At 36.7% G+C, this 26,929-nt stretch overlaps 1 protein-coding gene across 9 annotated transcripts in view; it reads right to left on the bottom strand.

Moving 5' to 3' along the window:
• Positions 1-26,929, bottom strand: part of PLA2G4A (phospholipase A2 group IVA) — a 151,277-nt gene that overhangs the window by 76,597 nt on the left and 47,751 nt on the right. For all 9 annotated transcript variants that reach the window (XM_038542331.1, XM_038542332.1, XM_038542330.1 and 6 more), the window contains 2 exons: positions 10,979-11,127; positions 10,148-10,261 (listed from right to left, as the gene is read on the bottom strand). In XM_038542331.1, the coding sequence (XP_038398259.1) occupies positions 10,148-10,261; positions 10,979-11,127 (263 nt within the window). The remainder of the gene's footprint in view (positions 1-10,147; positions 10,262-10,978; positions 11,128-26,929) is intronic.

Genomic DNA, 26,929 nt, shown 5'->3' with positions numbered 1-26,929 from the left:
TAACACATAATCAATAAATACCTATTGAATTACTGTGCATGTGTGCATGAGGGGAGCACACAAGGCAATCTTTCCTTGTCAAGAAACATTTCGTTGCTGCTAAATATAAAATCATGGGTTGGTCTAACACAGACAGCGGTTCCAATGAAATCCTATGACCTTTATGTATCAAGGCAGCATATCAAATTACTTTTAAGTTAACAAAATATTCAAGAATCCTGGTACAAACAGAATTACACATGCCCAGATGAATCAGAGTTCAGTTTTAAGTCAAAAAGGTGACTGGCTTCTAAACAATTAACATAACTGCTTTCTACCACGCTCAGACCATGTCCCAGAATATCATGTCTACTCCCTATTTCTAAATTTCAAATAGAATCTTTCCCAAAGAGGGCTTGGAAAACTTTATAGTGAATGAGGTTGCTTTGGATATTTAGGGAGAAAAACAAGACATGGGTAAAACATGGTCTGTTTTTTCCCCAAAAAATAGATATAAAAGCTGGGGTTAAATGAGACTAGATTTATTGTTTCTATCTCCAGAGGACAAACATATCACAGAAGAATGGAAACTAAAAGAACAATGTTGCAACCCTTTGTGAAGTTTTCTAACAAATGGAAAGATTCAAGGCTGAAATGGGCTTCCTAGTCCAAGGTACCGCGTCGTGACACACTTGAGAAAAAGATGGCTCCCCCAACTGGCAGGTCCCTAAACAATTTAGATCTTAAGATATTCAATGTCTAGATATATCTAATGTCTACCTGTCCTGACAACTTAATAAATAAAAGGAAAAGCAACTGTGCTATGTTCATGGTCATATTTGTCTTCTGCATAGAATATCTACATCTACCCACAGTGCTTCTTGGCTAAGACATTCATAATCCTACACTGATTGATAAGACTTTCTAAATGAAGGCAGGATAAGAGAAGGGAAGACACTGGATTTTCCCACCATGTGGAGCACTACAGAATGTGTTGTGATGGGACTAGTCAGATGGGATCCTCACTTCCACGTGTTGCCCAAGTGGATCACCCACCATCTGGAGGAAATTTTAAATTCTCCCACTTGATGTGCTATACTTAGACATGCGATGAAGATTGACATTTACAATCCCTCCACACCCTTTGACCTGAAACACGTAGTTCAGATACAATAGCCACAAAAACATGTACTTCCTGTGAGGCATTAAACAAGTATTGTAAATTCCTTCCCACACACGGCATCATGGTCTTCCACATTGCTTGCAGTATCAAAGCAGTTTGAAGGAAAGGTGACCAAGTCTCTCTGGCTCCCTCCCCCTCCCCCATAATGCTTAGCTAGAAGCCAGACAAATGAGAAGAACTCCACCTCTTCTAGGAATTATAAATGTAAGAAGCAGGCTGTACTCATTGTACATTCTTGCGAAAAACAACAATCTCATCTTTGAATTCCACAGTGGAAAGCAATTTGAGATGCTTACAATGGAAGCTGTACACCTGGGAGGGAGAAGGTGAGGACCTAGAAGAAAGAAACTATATAAAAGAAGCCACTTTAGATTTAAAAATAATTTTTAAAGTATTTAATCCACTAATTCTCTCGCAAACTTTTCAAGGTCATTTTGAAATGATAAAGATAAAGCAACAAGCATAGTGACTGGTATTGAGGAGGTCATTTAAAATTATTATTACAAAAAGAAGCACACAAACGATTTTAAACTTGAGAACCTGTCCTATTAGTAAAGAGCTCTTCAAGTATGTTATGCCTTTGCTGATCAGTATACTCCAGCATTTACAACCTTTACCATCAATAAAACATTATTTTGAGTTCTGATCCCTCCTGGCTTAATGTCCTCTTTTCCCCTCCTTGATGGACAAAAAGAGAAACTGATCACCATGCAGGTTCAATAATCATTTATATCTTTTGAGTGAATTACAGAATATTTTCTGCTTTATCTGTATATACCTGACCTGTACATGATAAAATTAAAGTTGTATTTAAAAATAAGGGCCACTTTTACTAAAAATCATGTTTCCATACACTGCAACTCTATCCAGTGAAGAAGGAAGGGAGATGGATTTAAACACGAGGCAATTCAAGTGTAGAGTGGAAATCACAATTCCACCAAGACAAACCAGATCATATCTAGGCAAATTTTGCAAGTTTAAAATTCAATGAGATACTGCTAAAGTCACTTTTTAAAATATATATGATGTTTATTTTTTTTTAATTGAGACGTAACATTTAACATTATATTAATTTCAGGTATATAACACAATGATTTAACATTTTTATACATTGCAAAATGATCACCACAGTAATTCTAGTCAACATATATGATTTGTTAATTAAAAAAATTTGTATTTACTACCAGGAATCATCTAATCCATTCATCCAAGAATTGTGGCCCCCTAAATATCCCAAATGGTCTTAAAAGATTTGAAAGATTAAAAAAATACATTATTTGCCCTATAGTCATGTTCCACTCTATCATGCAGGTTTCCTTCTTACATTTGAGGATGATCTCTTTCTCCTTGATATAAGGTCCCTTTTCCGTATGTAGAAATTGGAAATTCTAAACCAGATTTCCTAGAGCAATATTATCAAACCAAAATGCTACTTCTTTTTCTACAAATGGGAAGTTCTCAGACTCTAGTTTCTCCTCTTAATTTACCTTCATAACTCCTGTCTGAGCACTTCTCAGGTTTTTTGTATTTCCCATAAGTGTACTCATTTATCCATTTATCCAAAAACGATTCAAGCACCTCAGGTGTATCAGGCTAGGTATGCAATAGTAATTAAAGTGAACATATTCTATTCCTTGATGGGAGTTAGGTCTAGTAGAGGACCCAAGGAGACATAGCATTCTAAAATGCCCTATAATTTAAAAGTTATAAATTAGGAAAGTGTCAAAAAAGACTCACTTAGGTTTTCATTGCTGGCACCCCCAAATAAAAATGTGTTCTCTCTTAAAGCCAGGAATGCCTGACCTCTATGTCTGAACTCTGACCTGCATCCATCTGCTGGCATTCACATCTTAGCCAAACATCTCCCAGACTTCTCATAAAAGTATACAGTTCTCTTGTTTCCCTTTCAAGCTCTGTTTTGTCTCATTCACTTAACTAAATTGTAGCCTTAGTCTTCATAGGTCAATACAGTTTCCCAAAGAAAATCATCCTGACACTTCACATTCTGAATTCAGCATCAAAACTACCATCTTTTTAAAGCTTTGCCATTCTCTCTTCTATAGAACCTCATTAATTTTCAAATTTGCAGTCATGAATAAGCAATAACCAAAGAAAGCAATCAGCCAGAATCAGATGTCACAGAAGCCATGAGACAAGGCTATTTTTAACCAATACCACCAACATCTAAATAAAGAGGGCAAATAAAAGCACTGTGCCATGTAAACTTTAGAGGCTACCTCCCTCAAAGTATTGGCCAAAGCAAACTAATTTCATCTAAAGAATAAAGAAGTGTACTCTTACTTATCGTACTTTAAAACCTCTGCATTTTTAAGATTCTCTGAAGTGGGTCACTTTGTTTACCCAAAACACACCAAATTCGAAAGCTGTTATCTCTCCACATCTTATTCTATAAGCTACAGCCACACGTGATATATTCAGTAATGGATGACTGAAATATTTTTGGAGTGTGCTAAACGATCACTAAATTTATAGGCTCTACATCTAACTTCATTCTGGTAAGTTCCAACAAATAACTAATTTTAATAGTTAAGTCCGTTTCATGAAGCACATGGCAAATAGTTAAATCTGGCCAGTTACAATTAGAATGAGAATATCTAATATTTATTTAGTGCTTACTGGGCCAGGCACTATTCTAAAACTTTCCATTTATTGATTAATTTAACCAAACCACAACATTAAGAGGTAGGTACTATATACAACCCTGTTTCACAGATGAGGATGCACGGCAAAGAGGAAAAGAAAAAAATAATCTGTTCAACATTAACATGGAGAATAAGTAGCAGAATCATGATTCCAACCCAGGCAGTTGGCTGGCTGACTCTGAGCCTGGAGTCAAAAATAGCAGGTCCTGCCTATTTCTTTCAAATGACAACTCTGAAGCTCTCTCACTTTGTGACTGCAATAAACACAACCTAACCTTAAATGTCAGCTAGAAAACAAAACAAAATGTGGACCCAGCCCTAAGAATGGCTTTCTCCTAAAAACAACAAATAATGATAAACAAACCAAAAAAAGTTCAAAAACTGAATGATCAATCGCAGTCTCAGGAAGAGCCGGGTCTACTGTAAATTCCCGCTCTGCAGCTACAGCTGGTCCTCGCTGCCACCAGCAATCATTCCACTCAGCTCTCACACAGCAGACACAGGAAAGCTGCTGCCACACTGACTTAGCTCAAGTCACCCTGAGCTCCTCATCCTTGTCCCTTGCCACAGAAGTGGTCTGCTAAAGCTGCATCAACCTTTTGGTTTTCACTAGGAAACACTGTTTCTTTACCTACTAACTTGTTGCTTACTAATAAATACACCTGAGGAAGAAGCCAGATCCTGTTTGCTCCAAATTCCCTGTTACCCAGGCAAAAATCTTCCATGATTCACTACTATCGGTAAGAAAACATCTAAATTCTAACATCTGAAATTTGAGCTCTGCTGTAGTTTGATCCCTTCCTTTATGCCCGTGCTCCGCTCCCATCACACTGCTCTAGGCCCGTTTCCTGAACACACTTGCCCTTCCAAGTCCCATGACTATGAGCAAAGGCTCAGGCTATTCTCTTCACCAGAATGGCCTTCCACCCCATTAGTGATCCAACCACATCCTTCCTTTAAGGACAAGCCTAAACCATTGATAGCCACTCTAACTCCCTGAAACCCCATCCCCCTTCACCGTCCTGTCCTCATCTCCTACCACAATCCCTACTACTCTTTCTCTGTGTGTTCCAGCCATATGCTGTCACTCAACATGCCAGGCAAACTTCCATTTCAAGACTTTCCTACTCAGAGAGACTTCTGCCCCTCCCCCCATCATTGGAGATGCTCCTAGCCACATTTTTGGAATTGCATTTGCAACCCCTTTACATACATATACAAACACCTCTTTCCTCCTTCCCTGGTTTATTTGGCACTTATTGCTATCACTATCTAACATAAGTAAGCTTTACTTATTTATCTTGCTTTTTGTCTCTTACTAAATAAAATATAAGTTCCATGAGGATAAGGATTCTTATTGTTTTGTTCACTGCTAAACAGGTAGTTCCTGAAGGCTGTCTGTCACGCAGTAGGTGTTCAATAGTTATTTGTGAAATGAATGAATGAATAATTCCTTCTTATAACTCTCATTGTATATATTATCTACACTATTTATTTGGCACTTAAAATTATACTATGTAAGTACTAAACTCTAGTGAACGATATGTTAAAGGGTTTAGGTATGAAGCATAGTGTTGTCTGCAATTTGTTTTTGGTTTTTTTTTAAAGATTTTATTTATTTACCTACTTAGAGAAAGAGCACATGAGTGGGGAGAAGGGTAGAGGGAGAGGAAGAGAGCTAATCTTAAGCAGACTTCCTGCTGTGTGTGGAGCCCAAGGAAGGGCTGGATGACCTCGACATCACTACCCTTGCAGAAACCAAGAGTCCGATACCCAACTGACTGAGCTACCCAGGTGCCCCTGCATTTTGTTTTATTTATTTATTTATTTATTTATTTATTTATTTATTTATTTATTTAAAGATTTTATTTATTAATTCATGAGAGACACAGAGAGAGAGAGGCAGAGACACAGGCAGAGCGAGAAGCAGGCTCCATGCAGGAGCCTGATGTGGGACTCAGTCCGGGACTCCAGGATCACGCCCTGGGCCAAAGGCAGGCGCTAAACCACTGAGCCACTTAGGGATCCCCTAGGTCAGTATTTTAAAATCACAAAATAAAGAATTTTTTTTTGGAGTCCCTGGGTGGGCACAAAATGAAATATTTTTATTATTGCATTATTATTATTTTTGTTTCCATATCTGTAAAATGGAAAGAATTAAAATATTTTGAATGAAAATGGTCATATGAAAAAATATATTTTTTCTAAATCATGGAATTTTATAAATTAGAAAGGATCTTAGAAATAAGTTCATCAAAACTTTTATTTTAGAGATAAAATAAGACAGAAAGAGTGATAAATCAAACATTCAAGAGGGAGATTAGTGACCCAGACAAAATGAGAGAATGGATCTCCCAATTCCCAATTCTCTGAGTGGGTAGAGCAAGCCCCGTGGGAATCTGGCAATCTTCAGTTGGAGACTCCTGTTGTTTCTCTATCTGGCTGCTGGCCACAGAAATCACTCTATGTTGACTCAGTATTGACTTTTGGATGACAAAATTTTGAAGAATTTTTTGCTAATAATGTCTTGGCTGGAAACGTGTTCTCTCTTTGCCAAATCCAAGTGCTTTTTTTTTTTTTTTTTTTTACTGTTTCAGACTGCTATAATCATCTTCAAGAATAGTTTAAAAACTTCTTTTCTCACATTATTCCCTCACAGTCTGTTCTCTCTCATCTCTGTGAACACTGTGGAAAGAAGCCCATACTCCTCTGAAAGATGGGGTTCAGGGGTGAGGCAAGCCTGGAGGGCCCGCCACGTGATCTGGGGAATGCCAGGGGCTCTCCACCCAGCTGTATGCACCTTCTTCCCCTCTACCATCACAGGTCACCAAAACAAACAATTGTCCTTCAGACAGGACTCTTAAGAACAGAGGGAAGAAAAAAATGCTGTTTGGCCAACTGTTTTCTCAGGCACACTAAAGAAACTAATTATGTAAGCTACTTTAAATTCAGGAATGTAGAACATCTTTTTTAGAGCCCGGAGGTTACACAGCTAACCATAGGAAATGACAGGAAGAGAGGAAATGCATGTTTCCCTACAATATCTTCTTTATCATCAGACTGAAGAGGGAGAAAAACATATTTTGGAAAGGCCAATCCATGCTTACAAAGCTCTCAACAACCATTGATGGAGAACCAATCCTAGCAGCATGCCTTCGGAAGGCTGCAGAATGTTAGCCTTCGACCATCTCTCAACTTTACCCCCACCCTCCGCTCATCAACTTGTACCAACAAAGCCTAGTAACTTGCCAGGCCCCAACTTGCTTTCTTCTTTCAAGACTCCATGCCTTTGCATTTATATAGTGCTTAAGATGTTCTAAGCACTATATGTATGGATGTATACATCCATGTGCATATAGGAGTGATATATATTTCTATAACAAAGCATAGTTATATATTTAATATGTAATAAATTACATACTTAATAAATACTTAAACGAAGCAATACATTGTATCTTATGTAATAAGACATAAGAGTCTATCTAGAGGTGTCTGAGTGGCTCAGTTCGTTAAGTGCCTTCGGCTCAGGGCATGATCCCAGGGTCCTGCGATCAAGCCCTGCATCGGGCTCCCTGCTTAGCAGAGAGTCTGCTTCTTCCTCTCCCCCGACCCTCCCCCTCACTTGTGCTCTCTTTCTCTTTCTCACTCTCTCTCAAATAAATAAATAAAATTTTTTTAAAAAAGCATATATAAAAGTATAATTATGCATGTATACATCCATGTGCATACAATATTTTTTAATTAATTAATTTATTTGAGAGAGAGAGAGTGGGGAGGGGCAAAGGGAGAGAAAGAGAGAAACCTTCATAGACTCTGCACAGAGCCCAACTGTGCATACAGTATTGTATGTATTTCTACAACCAAGCATCATTATATATTTCATATGTAATAAGTTTTATACTTAATATATAAATTAACATAGAATCTATATCTTCTGTAATAAACTACATTAAAGTATAATTAAATAATTACACCTAATATATTTATAATGTATGTAGAGGTAATATACATTATACTATATATTTTTACATGGATATATTATATATAATAAAATTAACTCAATTATAAATGAGTTATCATAAACTCTCCTATGAGATATTATCTCCATTTTACAGATGAGTAAATCAAGGCACAGAAGAGCTATTCATCAGGATGAAATAGATAGCGAGGGATGGAACTGACATTACCCATATACAGCGGTCCCTGGCTTCCTCTTACAACACAGTCTGTCTTTATTCTGTCTTCCTACCACACATTCCTGATTGCTGCTTATCTCACCATGTGGTGGTTTCATTTCTCACATGTTTATATCTCCTATGCCCACTTCCTCTTCCAGTCCCTACCTCACCTCTACTCCACATATAGGTAACCGAGGGAAGAGCTTCCTGTGTCTTATTCTTTATATTCCTTACACAAAACACAGTGGTGGGTACATGGTGGACTTCAATAAACATATGCAAGAGGGATGAATGAAATAACTTTTAAAAAAGTTAAGAGGACTATGGGAGTGTATCTCTTGGCACCGGAGTAAGACATGTAGAAGACAGGCTTCCTGGAGCAGCCGAAGGAGTCAGCAGAGAGTGTGTGACTAGAGTGTCCTCAAGGCACCCGGGCTGCTCTGCTTGTATGAACTGGTCAGGTAGCCCTTTGGGGTTAAGTTGGTTCCTGAATAGGTATATATATCCATTTAATAAATATAAGCTATGAATTAACTCTGTAATTAGGTATACATAACCAGTATTCCTGACCTATAGGATTTTAATTTATGGGCAAAAGGAGGGAGATAAGAAATCGAACGATTTAAATGACTCATGCCCAATGAATAGCACAGACATTACCTTAGGGCTTCAGAGAAAAAGGAGGTCACCTGAGATAATAACAGTTAGGAAAGGAGGTGAGAGTTAAGGAATAGGCAGTTTGGGTGAAGACAGCAATCTGAAGTCATTCCAAGGATGAGCAAAAATAGAGAGCCTCTCCCAACAAGAAATTAATACATTAACCAGCCTTCTGGATACTGATCCATCAGTTACCTACATTTCTTATTGTAAACTACTAAAGTAGTTTCTTATAAAATTTAAACTTCATTGTTTGTGCTGCATGAATAATTTTTCTAGGGCTTTGTTGTTTCTAAATTCTTGAAATTTCATACATATAGCAAACCTAGAAGTGTAAAGAAAACAAACACAACGATTCCTGCTCACCTTTCACTGATGCAGCCCTAATTATTTGAGGATTATCTGAGGTAGAAATATCCCTCCACAGAGGCTTAATTTATTACTAAACATGTAACTCTGGAACACTTTGGATGTTCCAACAGTTTTCTTTTTCTTTAAAGAAGTATTTATTTGAGAGAAAGAGAGAGAGAGAACACAAGCATGTGAGCAGGAGGAGGGCCAAAAGGAGAGGGCAAATCCAAAGCAGATTCCCCACTGAGAGAGGAGCCTGATGCAGGTATTGATCCCATGACCCTGAGATCATGACCTGAGCCCTGAAATCAAGAATCAGATGCTTAACTGCCTGAGCACCCTCCAACAGTTTTCTTTTTGAGTTCACTCACTCATTCTCTCTCTCTCTCTCTCTCTCTCTGCCATTTCTCTCAAATTTTACATATTCCTTTATCCTCCCAAAAGTTTTGCTAGACCTGCTTGAGTGGAGGTTGCAGGGGGAGAGGGGTAAGTTAAAGCCATTGCCTCACTTGAAACAACCACAGAGATTAATGTCTCTGTATTATTTAGTGTATTACCTCAACCTAAAAGTTTATAAATATCAGAACAATAAAAAGATTTGGACAAGGGCAGCCCAGGTGGCTCAGCAGTTTAGCGCTGACTTCAGCACAGGGTGTGACCCTGGAGACCCGGGATCCAGTCCCACGTGAGGCTCCCTGCATGGAGCCGGCTTCTCCCTCTGCCTGTGTCTCTGCCTCTCCCTCTCTCTCTCTCTCTCTCTGTGTGTCTCTCATGAATAAATAAAATCTTAAAAAAAAAAAAAAAAGACGGGCAAGAAGTAAAAGGGCAAACAAAATTTTCTCTTTAAAAAACAAACACTTAAGGGCACTTGGGTGGCCCAGTCCAGTTAAGCATATGGCTTCAACTCAGTTCATGATCCCAGGGTCTTGGGATCCAGCTTTGCATCAAGCTCCCTGCTCAGTGGGGTGTCTGCTTCTCCCTCTGACTCTCCTCCTTCTCATGCTCTCTCTCTCAAAAAAAAAGTAAAATCTTATTTAAAAAAGCCCAACATTCAAATAAACAAATAAATAAAATAAATTCCAGAATAGATTTTTATCTGACATAAGGTTGAGAAATAATCCTGTTGTGTTGCTTACCTGGTTGAAAATAAAAGGAACCTCTTTCTTGTCTCCCACTCTCATAGATGATATGGGAAACGTTGCTGTCCCTAGAGTTTCATCCATGACATAATTAGCATCCATTAATGTGACCTGTAGAGATTAAAAGGTAGACTATGAGAAAACAATTTCTCTTGAATTTTTGGAAATTATATCTAAAATTTCTATCACATTAAAAAAATGAAAGCTCTTGAATGATATTTAATAGTTTGAGACCTCAATACTCAAAGGGTTATGATACTTTTTCTTCTCTTTTCTTTCTGACACATTTGCTACTAAAATGATCATTAACTTTTTCATTTTCCTGATTGACTTATTCATTATCATGTTTTCAAAAATGGAACCTTAACCACTCCCTCAGAGGAAATGCTATTTTGGAGTATGAGAAGTAAATTAATGTAGAAAATCCATGCAACCATTTTGGGAAAGATCTATTTTAATTCCTTTTAAAGTTAATTATTTTCAGTTAGAAACTTTAAGTGAATAAAGTTAACTTGTTTTAAAGTCATAATCCATTGATGATACTGTTATTCTGTTGTCCTTGGACCCTCCTCTTTACAATAGAAAATATGTTTTCTCTCAAACACATGAGGAAGATAAAAGATACTTCCCAGTCTATCAGACTCTTGTGTTTCCCACTGGATATTCACATCACTTGTTGTACACCAGCTAGCACCCAGTGTAGCAGGCTGCCCAGCTGGACTCCAACTACACCTAACCAAGGAGAAAGAAGGCATGAAAGGGACAAGCTCAAGCAGCAACTTCCACATGAATGATGACCATCTAACAGTCCACAAATGATTCACTAACCTCCAAAACATTTTCTTGATTAGGATCCAAAATAAATTCGAACGTCTCATTCCACACAGGGTTTATGTCATTATTGAAGTGTCTTGTTCTCTTCCTGCTGTCAGGAGTTGAGGAGATAAAAAGTTCCACATACGGATCTGGAGTGTCAACTGTAGACAGTAAACACAGGTGAGAAGGAGGCAAAAATGTGATTCATAATTCCTATTTTTTAATATGTGTTGTCAGATTATTTTTAATGAATATGCAGTAACATATTTAAAATGTCTGAGACAACATACTCCAGAATGGAAGAACATCATAGGTTGATACTTCTTGCCCATCCTAACAGTCCTAACATAAGGAATCATTTATGAGGTGATTTACTCAGAATTCCTCTATCCACCTAAAGGACATGTTCAGTCAACACTTCAGTGGAACTGCTTAACAATGAGAACAATCTTACCCAGCAAACTACAGTATAACCTTCACCCCGGGACTATGATGGTGACAAGATAATGGGTTCAGGATCACGGTGCTTATCTACGTTAGAAAAATGATCCTAATTACTTTCTTTGCCAAACAAAATCATGAAACTCAGTGTGAGATAAATATTGTAGTTATGGGGTTGCCTTGGGTAGCTGTACAGGTTGTGCACTGAACAGCTCTTAAGGGTGAGTATTTATATTAGTAATCCACATATGTTTCTGTATTTATTATAGAAGTATTCAATCAGATGGAAGTGGACGTCTTAAGGAATGTAACAGCTTTTTCTTGTACATAAAGGCCTGCTGGAGTCAGGGCATGATGTGGGTGCCGTTTTAAATAGAAATAATCAATTGCAAATAAAGGAAGTATTTAAATTTCTTCCTACTGTGTATATATATACACATAACAATAAGGCAACTGACACTAAGCAGTGGAAACACTCATCATCCCTCCTTAGTGGTTCCATTGAACCCTTCACCATCTTACAACATTCCACACACTACATTTTATAGATGTAATTACACATTTATCTGTCTTTTCCTACAAAATTCAACAACTTGAGGGGAGTGATCAAGTCTTACTCATTTTTTATCTCTTCAGAACCTAACAACTATCACAATATTTAAAGGTCTCCGGTCTCCTAATGTAAAGAGTCAGTTTTTCTCTTTAACACATCCTCTCCCATGTGACCATTGTAATTCATAACCACAAAAACCAACAGTTGAGCAATGACTGCTAGGATCTCTGTCAAGCACTTTATACACTTTAGTCGCGTTCAAATCTCCTAAAGGCACTCTAAGGTAGGTGCTCTGTTTTGGTGTTGAGGTATCAGGAACTGAGAGATGTTAAGCAATCTAATATCCAGCTAGTAAGTCTCAGAGGAAGATCTGGCTGCCACATTGTTTTAATGACATCATGCTTTTAAGTGCTAAAAACAAGATCATAAGGTAAGCATTGCTATTGAAAGAGGAGTTGGGACTTAGAGTTATGGAAAAGAGGAGGAAAGGATAGAGGGAGGAAGGGAGAGGGAGAGAGAGAGAGAGAGAGAGAGAGAGAGAAGAGGTAAAGAGGGAGGGACAGGGGAGAGAGAAAGAGAGAGAAAGAGGTGGTACAGAGATCCATACAAAAGATATAAAAATTGGGACGCCTGGGTGGCTCAATGGTTGAGTGGCTGCCTTTGGCTCCAGTCATGATCCCAGGGTCCTGGGATTGAGTCCTGCATCAGGCTCCCCGGAGGGAGCCTGCTTCTCTCTCTGCCTATGTCTCTGTCTCTCTCTGTGTCTCTCATGAATAAATAAAATAAAATATTTTTTTAAAACGATATAAGAATTGAAAATAAAGGAAAAACAAAAATAATAGTTCTCAAATGATTGTTTTTCAAAGAAAAATTAAAAAATATATATATATTTTTTTAAGTGTGCCTTTTTATTGTAAAGTGGAAAGATCTACAAATGAAGTATAAGCATTTGGAATTGTCTTTTATTAAATTTTCTCACTTGTACTTTATGCATCATTGGTCAAAGGCAGCTGAGTCTCAAAAGAGGTACAACATAAATGCCTGGGGTTTGGATTAAAAATGCAGACCCTTGACCCTCCTTGCCTAAGACCCATGATCAGTAGATCTGCAGCGGCCCAAGGAATCTGCATTTTTAAACAAATATTCTAGCTGATACTGATGTAGGTCATCTTCTGTTCACATTTTTGATACCCTATTTTAGAGAAAAGGAAATAGGCAGCTATTGGAATTTTACTTATTATTTATTTTTATGGAAATATAATTGGCATATAGTATTGTGTAAGGCATCCAGTGTGTTGACTTGATATATTTACATATTGCAATCTCCAACTCAATGCTGATCTCTCTCAACAGGACCATGGAAGACAAACTAGAAAACAAAAAGGCTGAACAGGAAGGAAGGTAAGGGGAAATGGGCCAAAGAAGAGAAGGGCATTCTACATGGTGACTCTTCCCACCTCCTCAACCAAATGTTCCCTTTCCTTAACTGTGTTTCTGCCATGACGCCAGAGCTCAAGACTGCAAATCAGAAATAAAACTTCATATTTAGAATAGTGAGTGATGGAAGATCATAAAGAAAAGTATCTTTCCTCTTTTGAGTAGAAGTCAACATGTGATTTAAAGGAAGAGATTCCATTGTACTTCACATTAAATGTATAAAAATGTAGCCTGTCATCCCATAGGGTAGGTTCTTTCTCATGGGGCTAATGCTTTTTTTCTGTTTCCCCCAAACACTAGAAAACCCCAAACCAAGCAAAAAAAAAAAAAAAAAAAAAATCTAGAAAACAAAAAGTGCCTGGGAAGAGGAGACATGCAAATGTTAAACATCACTCATTCATTCAACAAATATTTGAACACCTGCTCTATGCCAGGAACTACCTGTCAAGAAGCAGTTTGGCTTTAACAGGCAGCCGAACACGAAACTGCAGATTTGAACTATGGAAGTGAGTCAAATGCTAACGGCCTAATTTTAGAGGCCAGGGTAAATAGGAGACAAGCAGATACACCACGCCAGTGACTAGTAACTCAGTCACTCAGATTATTACACACAAATAAAGTCAAATCGTAGGTGGAGAAGTTGCCTTTAAGGCTTGGTCTTCATCTGAATCTGAGGAAAGGAGGGAAAGGTTTTCTTGGGCCAAACAAGGAGGAAGAAGCAGAAAGCTAAGTTCCTTGGGAGAAACCATGTAGGAAAAGAAGCAGCAAGCTGAAGGGAGATAAGCATCTTCTAAGCCATTCCGGATGCTCAATCCAGGTTATACACTTTAGCAAATTCTAACTCTGACAAAAATGATAAAGAAAAGAGCATGCAACAAGATACCAACACTACACTTATACATCAAAACATCAACGGACTTTTTAAAGAAAATTAGAATCCAGTTCAATGCTGTCATTTTGGGTTCTTCTTTTCTCTTTTAAATACAATCAATATTCTACAACTCCTGTCAAGAGTGGTCGTTAACAAAAAAAAAAAAAAAAAGAGTGGTCGTTGATTTAGCTTCTTCCCTTGCTTCATGAGCAAGAGACCTCAACGTTAAGATGTCAAAGGGTGCTGGACAGTGGAAAACCACTGACAGCTGCAAACTCTGATACTGCAATCAGCATCACGGCTAATCTTTGCAAGTCGAGAAACATCTGTAGCAGTGGTAGACACTGCAGGATGAAAAGGGAGTTTGGGGACACAAGTTTAAAATCAGACTACGATAATCACATAGCTCACTTTCTTTACATAATCTATAATCTTCGTTGGCTTTGGAAAGGGAAAGCTTCTTGGAAGCTTTGAAAAGAGAAAGCAGTCCATTTTGACAGCAAAACTAAGCCCAGTGCTTTAGAGATATGCGTGAAGGGGGAAAAAAGGCAAATGCAGGAAAAGAAATGTTTGGGGTTTTTTCTCCTGTATATTTATTTCATGGTTTTGTCAATTAATGCCTAGGGGGTAACTGGATGTTGGCTCACTGATTCAGCTTCCCTTGATTAGTTCCAGCCAAACAGGTGGTAAAGCCAAGATGTAATGTGTGGGCAAAGACTTTCTTCCATCTCATCCTTTTATCTAAATCTTGACAAACAAAAATGTTGGGGGTGTGGGATACAGATTTCTTTTGCTCCCATAAAGATGGCATGAAACTACATGCACCCGAAATAGCTTCAGAATTCCCGGGTTGTAAAACCTCTCATAAACTTTAGTAGTTTAAGGAGTGCCTGTCTAAATTAATAACAGGTCCATCTGTCATTTCAGCTTTGTCTGAGCAAAATATTATGTGATTCATGATAGAGGCTGATGGCAGCTTCTATACTCTGTAAGTTCTATTTAGATGTCCTCCATTTGCTTTCTCATATCCACTGTGCTCAGCAACTTAAACCCTCTTTAAATAAACCCTGCTTTAAATAAAGATGACCCATAACCTATTATAATTCTTGCAATGAACAGCAAAAAAAAAAAAAAAAAAAAAAAAAAAAAAAAAAAATCCCAGAAGGAATAGTCCTCCCAAATTCACAGCTAAAATATCACTTTCCAAATAGCTATTACTGCTGATGGTAAATTTAAAGTAGGTTTCTCAAAATGCAGTCCTTTACAGTATCTTCATAGAATCATCTGGAGTGTCAAAAATGCAAACACCTTGCATCTTCAGTCAGAGCCTAGGCTTAGAAATCTGCCTTTTTAACACTTGACCAGGTGATTCTTAGGTCCACAAGTTTGAAAAACATGGTTTAAAGCATATATTCTTAGAATTGACAAACAATGATACAAATAACACCCACAGAAAAGTAGAAACGTTTGGCATTGAAAAGTCAACAGGCTTACTGGCCTTTGGTCATGGACTTATTCTGCCCATAGACTATATTAAGCACAATCCAGTAATTCACTTCCGTTTCTTTCCAGTCTTTAAAGACATTTCCAAGTGACCACATGAAAACAAATCCAAGAATAAAGTACATGAGGTAGGTCAGTTGGCAATCTATATAAGGCTACAGGCTGATATTGAAGCATTCTGCTTCTATTGCCACCAAAATAGGAATATTGCAGTAAGACCAAAAATTAAAAAATAATTTAAGTAAATGCCTCTAAATAATGTCCTCAAATGTCCCTCCTTTGAAATATTTATGATTTTGTGATAATGCTAATTATGTGGAGAACTTAAAGTTTTTTGACTTAAAGGTTTAAAAACTTAGAGTGATTGACAAGTGATTGAAAGTGATTCACTTTCTCCATACTATACTGGCCGAGTGGCTGGCCAGGAAAGAGATTGTTAGCCTAATGATAAATGTAAAAATTTTAATAGCAGTTGGTTCTTTTTTTAATGTATAGTTTTTTGTTGAAGGATACTATACAGGCCAAAGAGTTAGAAGATTACAACTGTAGTCTGTTGAGTTTTCAGATCAAGATATAGAACATTAGCAGGACTCCAGAAACCTCACTCAATTCCCTCCAGAAAAGTGACCACTACTCTTCCTTCTATCACCAGAGAATATTTTTATCCACTTTTTATCTTTATGTAAATAGATACAATATGTACTACTGGGTCTGGCTTCTTATGTTCACCATTAAGTTTGTGAGATTCATTCACACTGACATGTGTACAATATTATTATTGATGTAAACTGCTCCATCGAATGCATATTCCATAATATGTTTATCCATTTCACTGTTGATGGACATTTGGATTGTTTCCAATTTGGGATATTACCAATGGTACTGCCATGGATACCCTTGGACATGGCTTTTGTTGAATACATGTTTACATACATATGTATGTTTCTTTTGCAAGATTCCTAAGAATGGAATTACTTAGGTATGAAATTGTTATGCCACAGTATGTATACCCTAATGTTAAGAGTCACACGGCAGCACATCCTTCCAGTACTTAATATTGTCAGTCTTGTAATTTTAAACATCTTGTGGCTGTATAAGGATATCTCAATATGGATTTATTTCACACATCTTTGATGACTATGAGGTTGATACTTATTCATATGTTTTTATTGGTCAGCTGGATATTCTTTCGAATGAAGGGCATACTCAAATCGTTTGTCAATTTTTTTTCTATTGGGTTGCCTTTTTGTATTGATTTATAGATTACCTTACATATTCTAGATATGAGTCCTTTGACAGACATACATTGCAAATATATTTTCCTGATTTAGGGTTTATCTTTTCTTTTCTTTAATGATGTCTTTTGATCAAAATAAATGCCTAAGAGTCAAGCATGTTCATCTGTTTTGTTATAGTTCGTGCTTTTTGTCTTTTAAGAAAACTTTAGCTATACCAGTGTTTGCACGGATTTCTTAAAAAATCTCAGTTGTTTTACTTTTTAGATTTAAAATCCAATTAGAATAAATTTCTGTGTATTGTGTAAGGAGGGCGTTATTATTTTTTTCATATGTACAACCAATGGACTCGGCAGCATTTACTGGAAATACCACCTTTAATCCTTGCATTGCAATATAACTTTTGCACTAATGAAGTGGTCTTATGAATGCAAGTCTGTTTCTGGACTTTTATTGGTCTACCAGTCCATTAGTCTATTCATTGAAACTTACACTAATGCCACAGTCTTAATTACCAGAGTTTTATAAGAGATCTTGATGTCAGGTAGTATAAATCATCTTTCTTCAGCTTCTTCATGATTATTTTGGCAAGCATTTTATTTCAACACTTCAAAGATGTCATTCTGTTAGTTTGTGGTTTCTATATACTCTGTTGAGGAATCCATTCTCATTCTTTTGCTTTTTTGAATGTCTTTTTTTCCTCTCTGGATGCCTTTAGAATTTTTTTTTCTTTCTCTTTAGTTTCCAGAAATTTTACTGCAATACACCTAAGATTGGTATTCTTTGTATTTATCCTTGGTTCATCTCACACACACACACACACACACACACACACACACACACACACACGTACTTTCTCCTTCCCAGTGCTTTTTATCATGCCCTGGATGTTCCTTCTGCTTTTGTTCTATAGTTTATTTCCCTTTTTGTTCTACATGTTTCAGTCTGGATATTTTCCACTAACCTACTCAGCTAATTAATTTCTTCTCTTCAGCTGTGTCCAAACTACATTCCACCTGTCTACAGAGTCTTTAATTTTTTTTATTTTTTTAAAGATTTTATTTATATATTCATGATAGACATAGAGAGAGAGAGAGGCAGAGAGAAAAGCAGGCTCCCCGCAGGGAGCCCGACACAGGACTCGATCCTGGGACTCCCAGATCATGCCTTGGGCCAAAGGCAGGCACTAAACTGCTGAGCCACCCAGGGATCCCCAGAGTCTTTAATTTTACTTACTGTGGTTTTAGTTGTAATATTTCCATTTGATTCTTTCTTATATATCTGGTTCTCTGGTAAAAATTCTCCATCTTGCCATCTATTTTCTTGAACATGTTAATCTTACTTATTTTAAATATTATATGTAGATCTACTTATTTTTCTTAAGCTTGTTTTTTGATATGTCTGGCAATTCTTAGCTGAATGCCAGATTTTTAATGAAAATTTGCATGGGAGATAGACCTCCACAGAGGACCCATTTTATCTTCTGGTAGGCAGTGAGAATAGGATGGATCTCCTCAATTTAATCAAAAATGGAATGGATTCAAATCTTGGTAAGGTTCAGCCTACCTCTTGTTCATTCCCACTGCTTAGTAGGCTTATGTCTGGAAGTCCTGATCTTCATTTTTTTTCCCCTATTAGCACTGTGAGGCTGCCAATATCTCTGTTTCTCAGCCTGTCGCCCTGCACAGATTGACTTTAGTTAGTGCATATGGTGAAGGCACTGTCTTTTCAGCTTCTCTGTGCTTCCCTTCTTCTATCAGAGATCTTGACCCTCAAATTCTAACTGGCTTAGTTGTGAAATGCAGTTTTTTCATCCCCGAGTCCTTCAGGATTGCCAAAGCTCTGTTGGATTCTCTGCCTCTTCACTGCTTGGCTACTTCCTATATCCCTATCTCCCTGTCACCCCCAAACCACCTAGATCCAGCAGTGGATTGATAGAGGAAATGGCTTACAGAATCCTGGGCTTACTTCAATGACTTCTCTTCTCTGGGATATTGGTCCTTCAAATCCTAGTTGACTCAGTGGCTTTTCAATCCTTCAGATATTTTTTTAAATTAATTGACTCTGTGTTTTCTAAGTTGCACTTAGGGGAAATGAATTCTCTTCTGTAAGTTACTTCAGCATAGTCCAATGACCATTGAGTCATTAACTTGACCAAATATATGCTAATCCCTATTCCTTTTATTTCCACTCTTCATATGACTATCCAAAAATTTCCTGCAGTTCTCAAGTCACTTACCCTAGCCCAAAATTTAATCTCTAAATATTTGCTTTGCCCTGGCCACATCTTCCCAACCTATAAACAAATATTGATCAATTAAAAAACAACTTCATTAATTTTGCCAATTCCTCAAGATCTTTCCTATCCTTAGCAAAGAGTTTAGAAAAATAAATGTAGTCTACATGGGGGCACCTGAGTGGCACAGTGAGTTAAGAGTCTAACTCTTGGTCTTGGCTCAGGTCATGTCCTGAGATGGAGCCCTGTGTCAGGCTCTGTGATCAACATGGAGCCCACTTGAGCTTCTCTCTCTCCCTCTTCCTGCCCCTCCCACTGTGCTCTCTCTCAAATAAATAAATACATTTACATCTTTAAAAAAAATGTAGTCTATACTTACTGCTTCCAATCCCATATCTTATAAAATTCCGACCTATCGTGCTCCACCTTGTTCTATTACGTAATCAGTTACTCTCCTTATTGTAGCTTTTTTCTTGGCTGTATCAAGATGTTATTGACATATAACACTGTGTAAGTTTAAGGTAGACAACATGATGATTTGATGCACATATTACCAAATGACTATCACAGTAGGGTTAGTTAACACCTCAATCATCTCACATAAATGCCATTTCTTTTTGTGATGAAAACATTAAAGATATACTTTCTTAGTAACTTCCAAATATATAATACAGAATTGTTAACTATAATCACCATGTTGTTATAAGATCCCCGGAACTTATTCATCTTATAACCAGAAGTTTGTAAAAAAAATAAAAAAATAAAAAAATAAAAAAATAAAAAAAAATAACTAGAAGTTTGTATCCTTTGATGGACATCTCTCTATTCCTGCCTCCCATCCCCCAGGTCCTGGCAACTATCTGCCCCTATTATAGCTTCAGTATAGAACTCAATGAACTTTTCTTAATGCAATGCTTTTTGTGCAAATAAAAGATATCATTATTTGTGATTTCCTACCTAGTTCTGTAAATATTCCCTCAGTATATCTGTCTCCAACATTTTCCCCCTCAGCTCACCACTAAATTGTGGGCTTTCATTTCACAACTCTTACAAATCCTTCAAAAAAGTCCTTCAAAATGAGGTGACCTCCTTCAAAAAAATTAATGCTCACATAGTCACAACCAATTTGTAAAGGAATTATCTTATAGATACAGTCTTAAAAAAACACACTCAGTAAGAACCCCTCAGATCATGAGAACACACATGAATCCTGCAGTTTGATTAATCTCAGATCCTTTATGTTGATTGTCTTCAAGGCTTAAATGGTGGTCATGATGCATTCATTCACTTCCTCAAGGCTGCAAGGAGGAAGTGGTATAAACATGACAAATGTGAGTATCTTCATCACATATTGCTGAGTAACATATTTTTAAAGGCTTCCATTTTTTAAAAAAACATTCTGAATCCATTCTGGAAGTCCTTTCATCCTCTCTTGACTCTACCTTACATATAAATAGGATCTTCTCCATAATCTACATTTCTGAGCTCTCTCCACTCTGAGATTTTGAAACTGTTCTTAAATGCCTTGAAAATACCTCAAACCCCACATGTACAACGCAAATTTATTTTCTTTCCATTTTTCTTTCCTTACCTGCAAGGCAAAAGAAAAACAAACCAAAATAAACCAAAAACCTAATAATAAAAACTTGGTATTTTTTCTGACTTTCCTATTTTACCAGGAGCCATCATTTACAGCCATTAGCACTGGAAACACAAGAGTCATTCTTTTTTCCTCACAGCTCCTGTATCTAATCTCTCCCAGAGTTCCAGCTATTCCATCCTAATGTGGCTACCACTTCGTGTTCCTCAAGCCCACTCAAAATATCACTGCCCCAATACCTTCACCTGGACTATTCACATAATCCCATAGTTGTTTATTTTCCCCACGTCCAAACCACTCTTCGTAACACCTCCACTATAATGCCACAATTATCTTTGTAAACCACACTTTTGTCCTTCACTAACTAAGACTGCAGGGGCAGGCCTAAGTGTGGTGAGAAAGGCCTGTAGGGCCCCCCCACACACACACTGGACTGCAGGTTCTCCTTCCAGTCAATGATTCTCCTCCACCATGCACTGCAGCATCACCCTTATGAGTCAACATTTAGGCCATGAGGCATCTCTGGAATCCACACATTTCCTTTGCACATTCCACACAGTCACATTGATGGCAAAAGCATCTGTTCTGAGTAAGAAAACATAGCTTCTCTTTTATTTGTGCATAGTCTTATGCTCTCTTTGGGCATTTTAGCTAATAACTAAACATTATTATGTTGTTGTCTTTGTCTCAAGAATATTCAAGGGTCCAAATACTGTACACATAAAGGATGAGTGGAATGAGATGTTCTCTCTGTTTTTCCCTTATCCATCTCACACATCCCTAAGTCAATTGTTCTGTTTTCTTTTCAGGTAAAATTGGCCACTATAAATCATGTTCCTAGAGGCTGCATCTATACACATCTGCATAAAATAAAAATAATTCCACATAAAGTTTCAACTTGCTGACTTAGGCATTATTTCCATCCTGAAATGAGGAAACTGAGGCTCCAAGGTATTTAGTAAGTTGAGCGAGGTCATTCAGAAACTAGATTTTAACCTAGACTTTCTGAAGCCAAGCTCCTTGCTCTTTCAAATATACCAACACTAATAACTCTTACCTATTTTTGCCTCTATTAAACTGCAAGCTCCATCATGGCAAGAATCACAGCCTTCCTATTCACTACTATGTCTAAAAGTCCAGCATAAAGTCTGAAACATTATAGGAACATATAAATATTGGAGTACTGGATGATGGACTAGCCCCAAGCAATACTGCAGAAAAGGCGCAACTGTCTTCCATTTCTAACTTCTCTTTACTCTTGGCTAACATGTCTCAACCTTCCTGGAGCTCTGCCCCACATATATATTTTATATATATATTTTTTAAGATTTTATTTATTTATTCATGAGAGACAAGGGTGGGCAGAGATATAGGCAGAGGGAGAAGCAGGCTCCCCACAGGGACCCTGCCACGGGACTCGATCCCAGAACCCTGGGATCATGCCTTGAGCCGAATGAAGGCAGATGCTCAACCACTGAGCCACCCAGGTGTCCCCCATTCATTTGTATTTTAATATAAGTCACTGCCAGTCATTTCTTCCAAGTACATTTGCATTTAACCTTTATTTTCAAGTTCCGAATGCAAAAATAATATTAAACCTGTGAATCCCAGCATGCTTCCCTTAACAACTCCAAGGAATAAGGTAGAGTGTCAGAGGACTTATTTATAGCTAGTAGCCCCTGCTTCCTCTAGCACAGGCTCAAAGTGGGAGTTGTTACAGCTGTAGATGCTGAAGGGCAGTCCCTGCAAATTGCTGGAAATGCAGAAGCTGGAAATGTTAGTGAAGAATTCAATGTAGTTTTATAAACAGAACTTTGGTGGTGATTCTGGATACATTGGAAAAAGAAGAGCAAAGCCCTTCCAACAAGACCAACATTGTCTAACTCAAAATAATCATAGACTACCTTTCCTTCATTTGAAATTACAAAGCAGTTTTATTAACACAATTTTTAAATCCCTTTATCAGGCAGGGTCTCCAATTTGAACTCTATTTTTTCATCTTCTTCTCACACCCTCAGATCTATAAAAGTGCTTTCTCAGGTCACATGTTTCCTTTTGTAAAGGGACACGAAACCATCAGAATGGAGCATCAGCCAAATGGATACCAGGAAGAAAGCCCAGCAGCATCTATGCACAACTGACTTGGTACAGCTTGAACTGACAATTGACTTAGTATGTTAATGAAATGGGCTACCATCTGGCATATAGTAAAAAACAAAACAAACAAAAACAATACGTTACTGTAAAGAAAGTTGATATTCACGAGACAAAACAGGAAGATAAACTCAAAACAACCCAAAGCTAGTGAAATGTCAATCTATAACAGAACTGAAATTTTTGTTGTTATTTGCATTGCCTTTTTACTTAAATCTCTGTGATACTTTTTTTGGAAGGAAACAAAAATACCTTTGTTATCAGTATCTATGTTTGGAATGTTTTTAAACATTTAGAATCTAGGAATGTTTCTTGGCATCTGCTTAGTTTGGAGAGAAAATGTAGTTCTGCAAAAAATTATTATAAAATATATTTATTTATATTATTAATGCTAGCTATATGGATTTAGCTGCATATATGCATTCTATCCTACACAAGAATAATTTTATTTTTCATCAAAGGAGTTCTCAATCTTGACATTACTGACATTTTGGGTCAGATCATTGTTTGCTCTGGGATGCTGTCCCTGGGCTCTACCCACCCACTGCTTTTGATGCCAGTAGGACCCCCCCCCCAATTGTAACAATTAAAAATGTCTCTAGATGTTATTGCCTAATGTACCCTGTGCAGCAAAACCACTCTCCTGCCCCTGTTTAGAACCACTAAACTCAAACAAGGCATCATCCTTGCTACCTGACATTTATTCACTAGCATAAACTGTTAAAAAATGGCCAGATTCCCTAATAATGTATACTATACATATTATGTCAGTCCCATGTTTGAAACCTTTTATGATTTTTTTTCTAAATTGAAATGTCAAAATGATGTAATAATAACATATTAAAATTCTACTTCCTTATCAAACCTATCTCAATCTCCATTCAAGCTGTGAAGTCTTCTGTGAAGCTTCCTGCCAACACTTTTCAAAATCAGTAACATCATATGGCCAAAATACACAATTAGTGAGAGTACACTTTTTTGGTTTGGTTGGGTTTCCAGAGTTATTCAGACCTACTTCATCTTTTCATTTAGACCACAAACAGGTCAAAGGTAAAGCTGCTGTACAAATAAGGATCAGAGTGAGGTAAGTTTAGTTTCAAGTCATAAAATATAATAGCTGCGTTATTTTTGGATTATTTACTTAATGTCTTTTTAAAAATGTTTGTAAAATTAAAATAAAAACAGCATATAACTTCTCATATTACTAAACTGAATAAATGAAGAATGTTAAGTTCTAAGAACGCTACTCAGCATTTTTGTTTATTTAACACATATTGTGTACACTATTCATCAAGAACCTTTCTAAACACTCTGTAATCTTATTTAACCCTCATTTTTAAAAGCCTATGAGGAAAGTATTATTATTATGCCCCATCTAACCACTGAGGCAATTGAGGCCTAGAAAAGTTAAGTAACTTACCCAAAATCATGGAGTTAATAAATAGAAAGGAGATGTGAATCCAGGCAAGCCAGTTCCAGAATGCTTGCTCCAATGTCTAACCCATGCTTCCCTTTGGGGATGGGACAGGCACTCAATAAAGTTATCTACCACAAGTATTATGTTTATTATTTTTTGTACTTCTTGAGGCACTGGGTGAGTATGAAATATAAACAGCAGATGCTCAGCATTTATTGATGAAGATGTTAATAGTGGACATTAATAATGGGTTATATATTTCTTTAACATTTCTTTTGCAAAGGTAAAAGTTCAAGGCTGTTATTTCATTTTGCATCTGCAGATTTGGATTAACCTTGTATGTCAACTTAAAATAATTTTGTCTAGAATTTTATCTAAAATATTTCATAAAATATGTATTGATGCATCTAGAGGAGCAAGAATAGAAGAGTATTTCTAAGGAGTAAGGTTTACAAAAATCCCCATACTATCCTTTGGCTAAGGTCACTAGTTATTTCAATTTCTATGTTATATAATTTTTATTTTTAAGAAAAATTTTAAAATATGAAAATATACTAAAATAACATATGATAAATGTTTTCACATAAATGTTTAAACTGAGAGCAGCAAAGTTATTCTCTTTGATATAAAAAGTTTAGGAGTAAACTTTTCTGAGGAAATTTAAAAAACGTTTAACTATTTTTAAATTTAATTCCATAAGATATTATATCACACCTTTTCAATACAGAAGTGATATAAATTTTTGGCAAGGAGAATTTACTTAGCATATGTAAAGAAGGTTGCATATCATTCAGTTTTTAAAAAGTTTTTAGAATGAAGGCTTTCTTTCACTTGGTAGAACATTAACATGTTAAAGTATACACATGAAAAGTGCATGAAGTATTTTAACACAAAGAAGCTCAAGTACAAGACATATGATAAAAAAAAAAAAAGACTAAGTAGGCTCTATTAGTGATAAGTCTTTAAAAGTAGGGAGGGAGGGAGCATGTGGATTGTGTCCCTATTAGTACTGGTAACATACTCTCCATTTTGATGGGAACCTGCTTTTTTATTTTATTTATTTTATTTTATTTTATTTTATTTTATTTTATTTTATTTTTTTAAGGATTTTATTTATTATTCATGAGAGACACAGAGAGAGAGAGGCAGAGACACAGGCAGAGGGAGAAGCAGGCTCCATGCAGGGAACCCAATGTGGGACTCAATCCCAGGTCTCCAGGATCAGGCCCTGGGCTGAAGGCAGTGCTAAATCACTGAGCCACCCAGGCTGCCTGGAACCTGCTTTTATTATCTCTCAAAAGCATTGTTACCAAATATACAACCGAAGTATAGCTGTTAATCTTATTGAATGAATATGGTGAAAATCCACAAAAGGACCGATTGATATTATCAAAATATCATAGGACATTATTTACTGTACTCATCAGACCTAGAAACACAAATATATACATATAAGACACACACACACGAAATCTTATGACATTTAAATAAAGATAAGAAGGACTAACTGTACTTCTAAAACATTTGGCCATTTAATAAACTACGTGACATTCTAAATGAAAGAACAACAGTAGTGCCCTCCTAACACAACCTATTTCCCAACTTCACAGAAAAGACAAGATAAGAGATCAGAGACAGGCATGTTCTGGAACATTTTATTCATCTTGAAATTATCTTTCATAAAAACTCCACTGGGAAACAGTTTCATTATACGTAAAATTTTTTAAATCTTGGGTGGATACTCAAAAACATTCCAAAAATATTAGTAAACTAGAATTCATGTTCATCATTAACTTAAGGGCTAATGCTAGGGAAATGTTTGATTCTGGAAAAATATATTTAAGGGTAGCAGGCTGCTATAGGCCAACAACAGTGCCATTTATAATTTATAAATATATATTTGAAACACCATAATCTAAGAAAAGATTGATTATAGTAATCCAAAAAGTGTTATAAAGTTTCTGTACATTGAAACCCAGGAAAATTCTAGATTACTATAGAGATAAGAGCAGTATTTATAATTACCAAAAAAGATGGAGTATAAAATTATTATATTTTAGGGGGGGAGGCGCAGAGGGAGAGAAAGAATCCCAAGTAGACCCGATGCTCACTGTAGAGCCTCACGACCCTAAGATCATGACCTGAGCCAAAATCAAGAGTCAGATGCTCAACCGACTAAGCCACCCAAATGCCCCTAAAATCATTTTTAAAATTCTCTTGAGTGAGGCAAAAAGGAAGCAATATCCAAGAAGAAAGGTATAATTACACCCATTTGTGTTCTATTCATTAATCCAAAATTCTCTGACATCTTACTACTATGCCAAACTTAAAGTTAAGCACTGATTTTCTAAAAAAGTGAGTAAGACACAGGCCACAGTTTTACAAATGCACGATTAGATACCTATGTGACAAGTGTTAAACAGAAGTCTGAACAGCTGTCAGAGGAGCACAGGAACGAACTGTGCCAAAGTGTATCAGAAAAGATAACCGAAGTACCATTCCACCATCTATTTCTT

This window comes from Canis lupus, chromosome 7 (genome assembly GCF_011100685.1).
Source record: "Canis lupus familiaris isolate Mischka breed German Shepherd chromosome 7, alternate assembly UU_Cfam_GSD_1.0, whole genome shotgun sequence".
In the NCBI taxonomy this organism is placed as follows: Eukaryota; Metazoa; Chordata; class Mammalia; order Carnivora; family Canidae; genus Canis; species Canis lupus.
The sequence above is the reverse complement of the archived record's forward strand: the minus strand, read 5'-3'. Positions and strand labels throughout refer to the sequence as shown.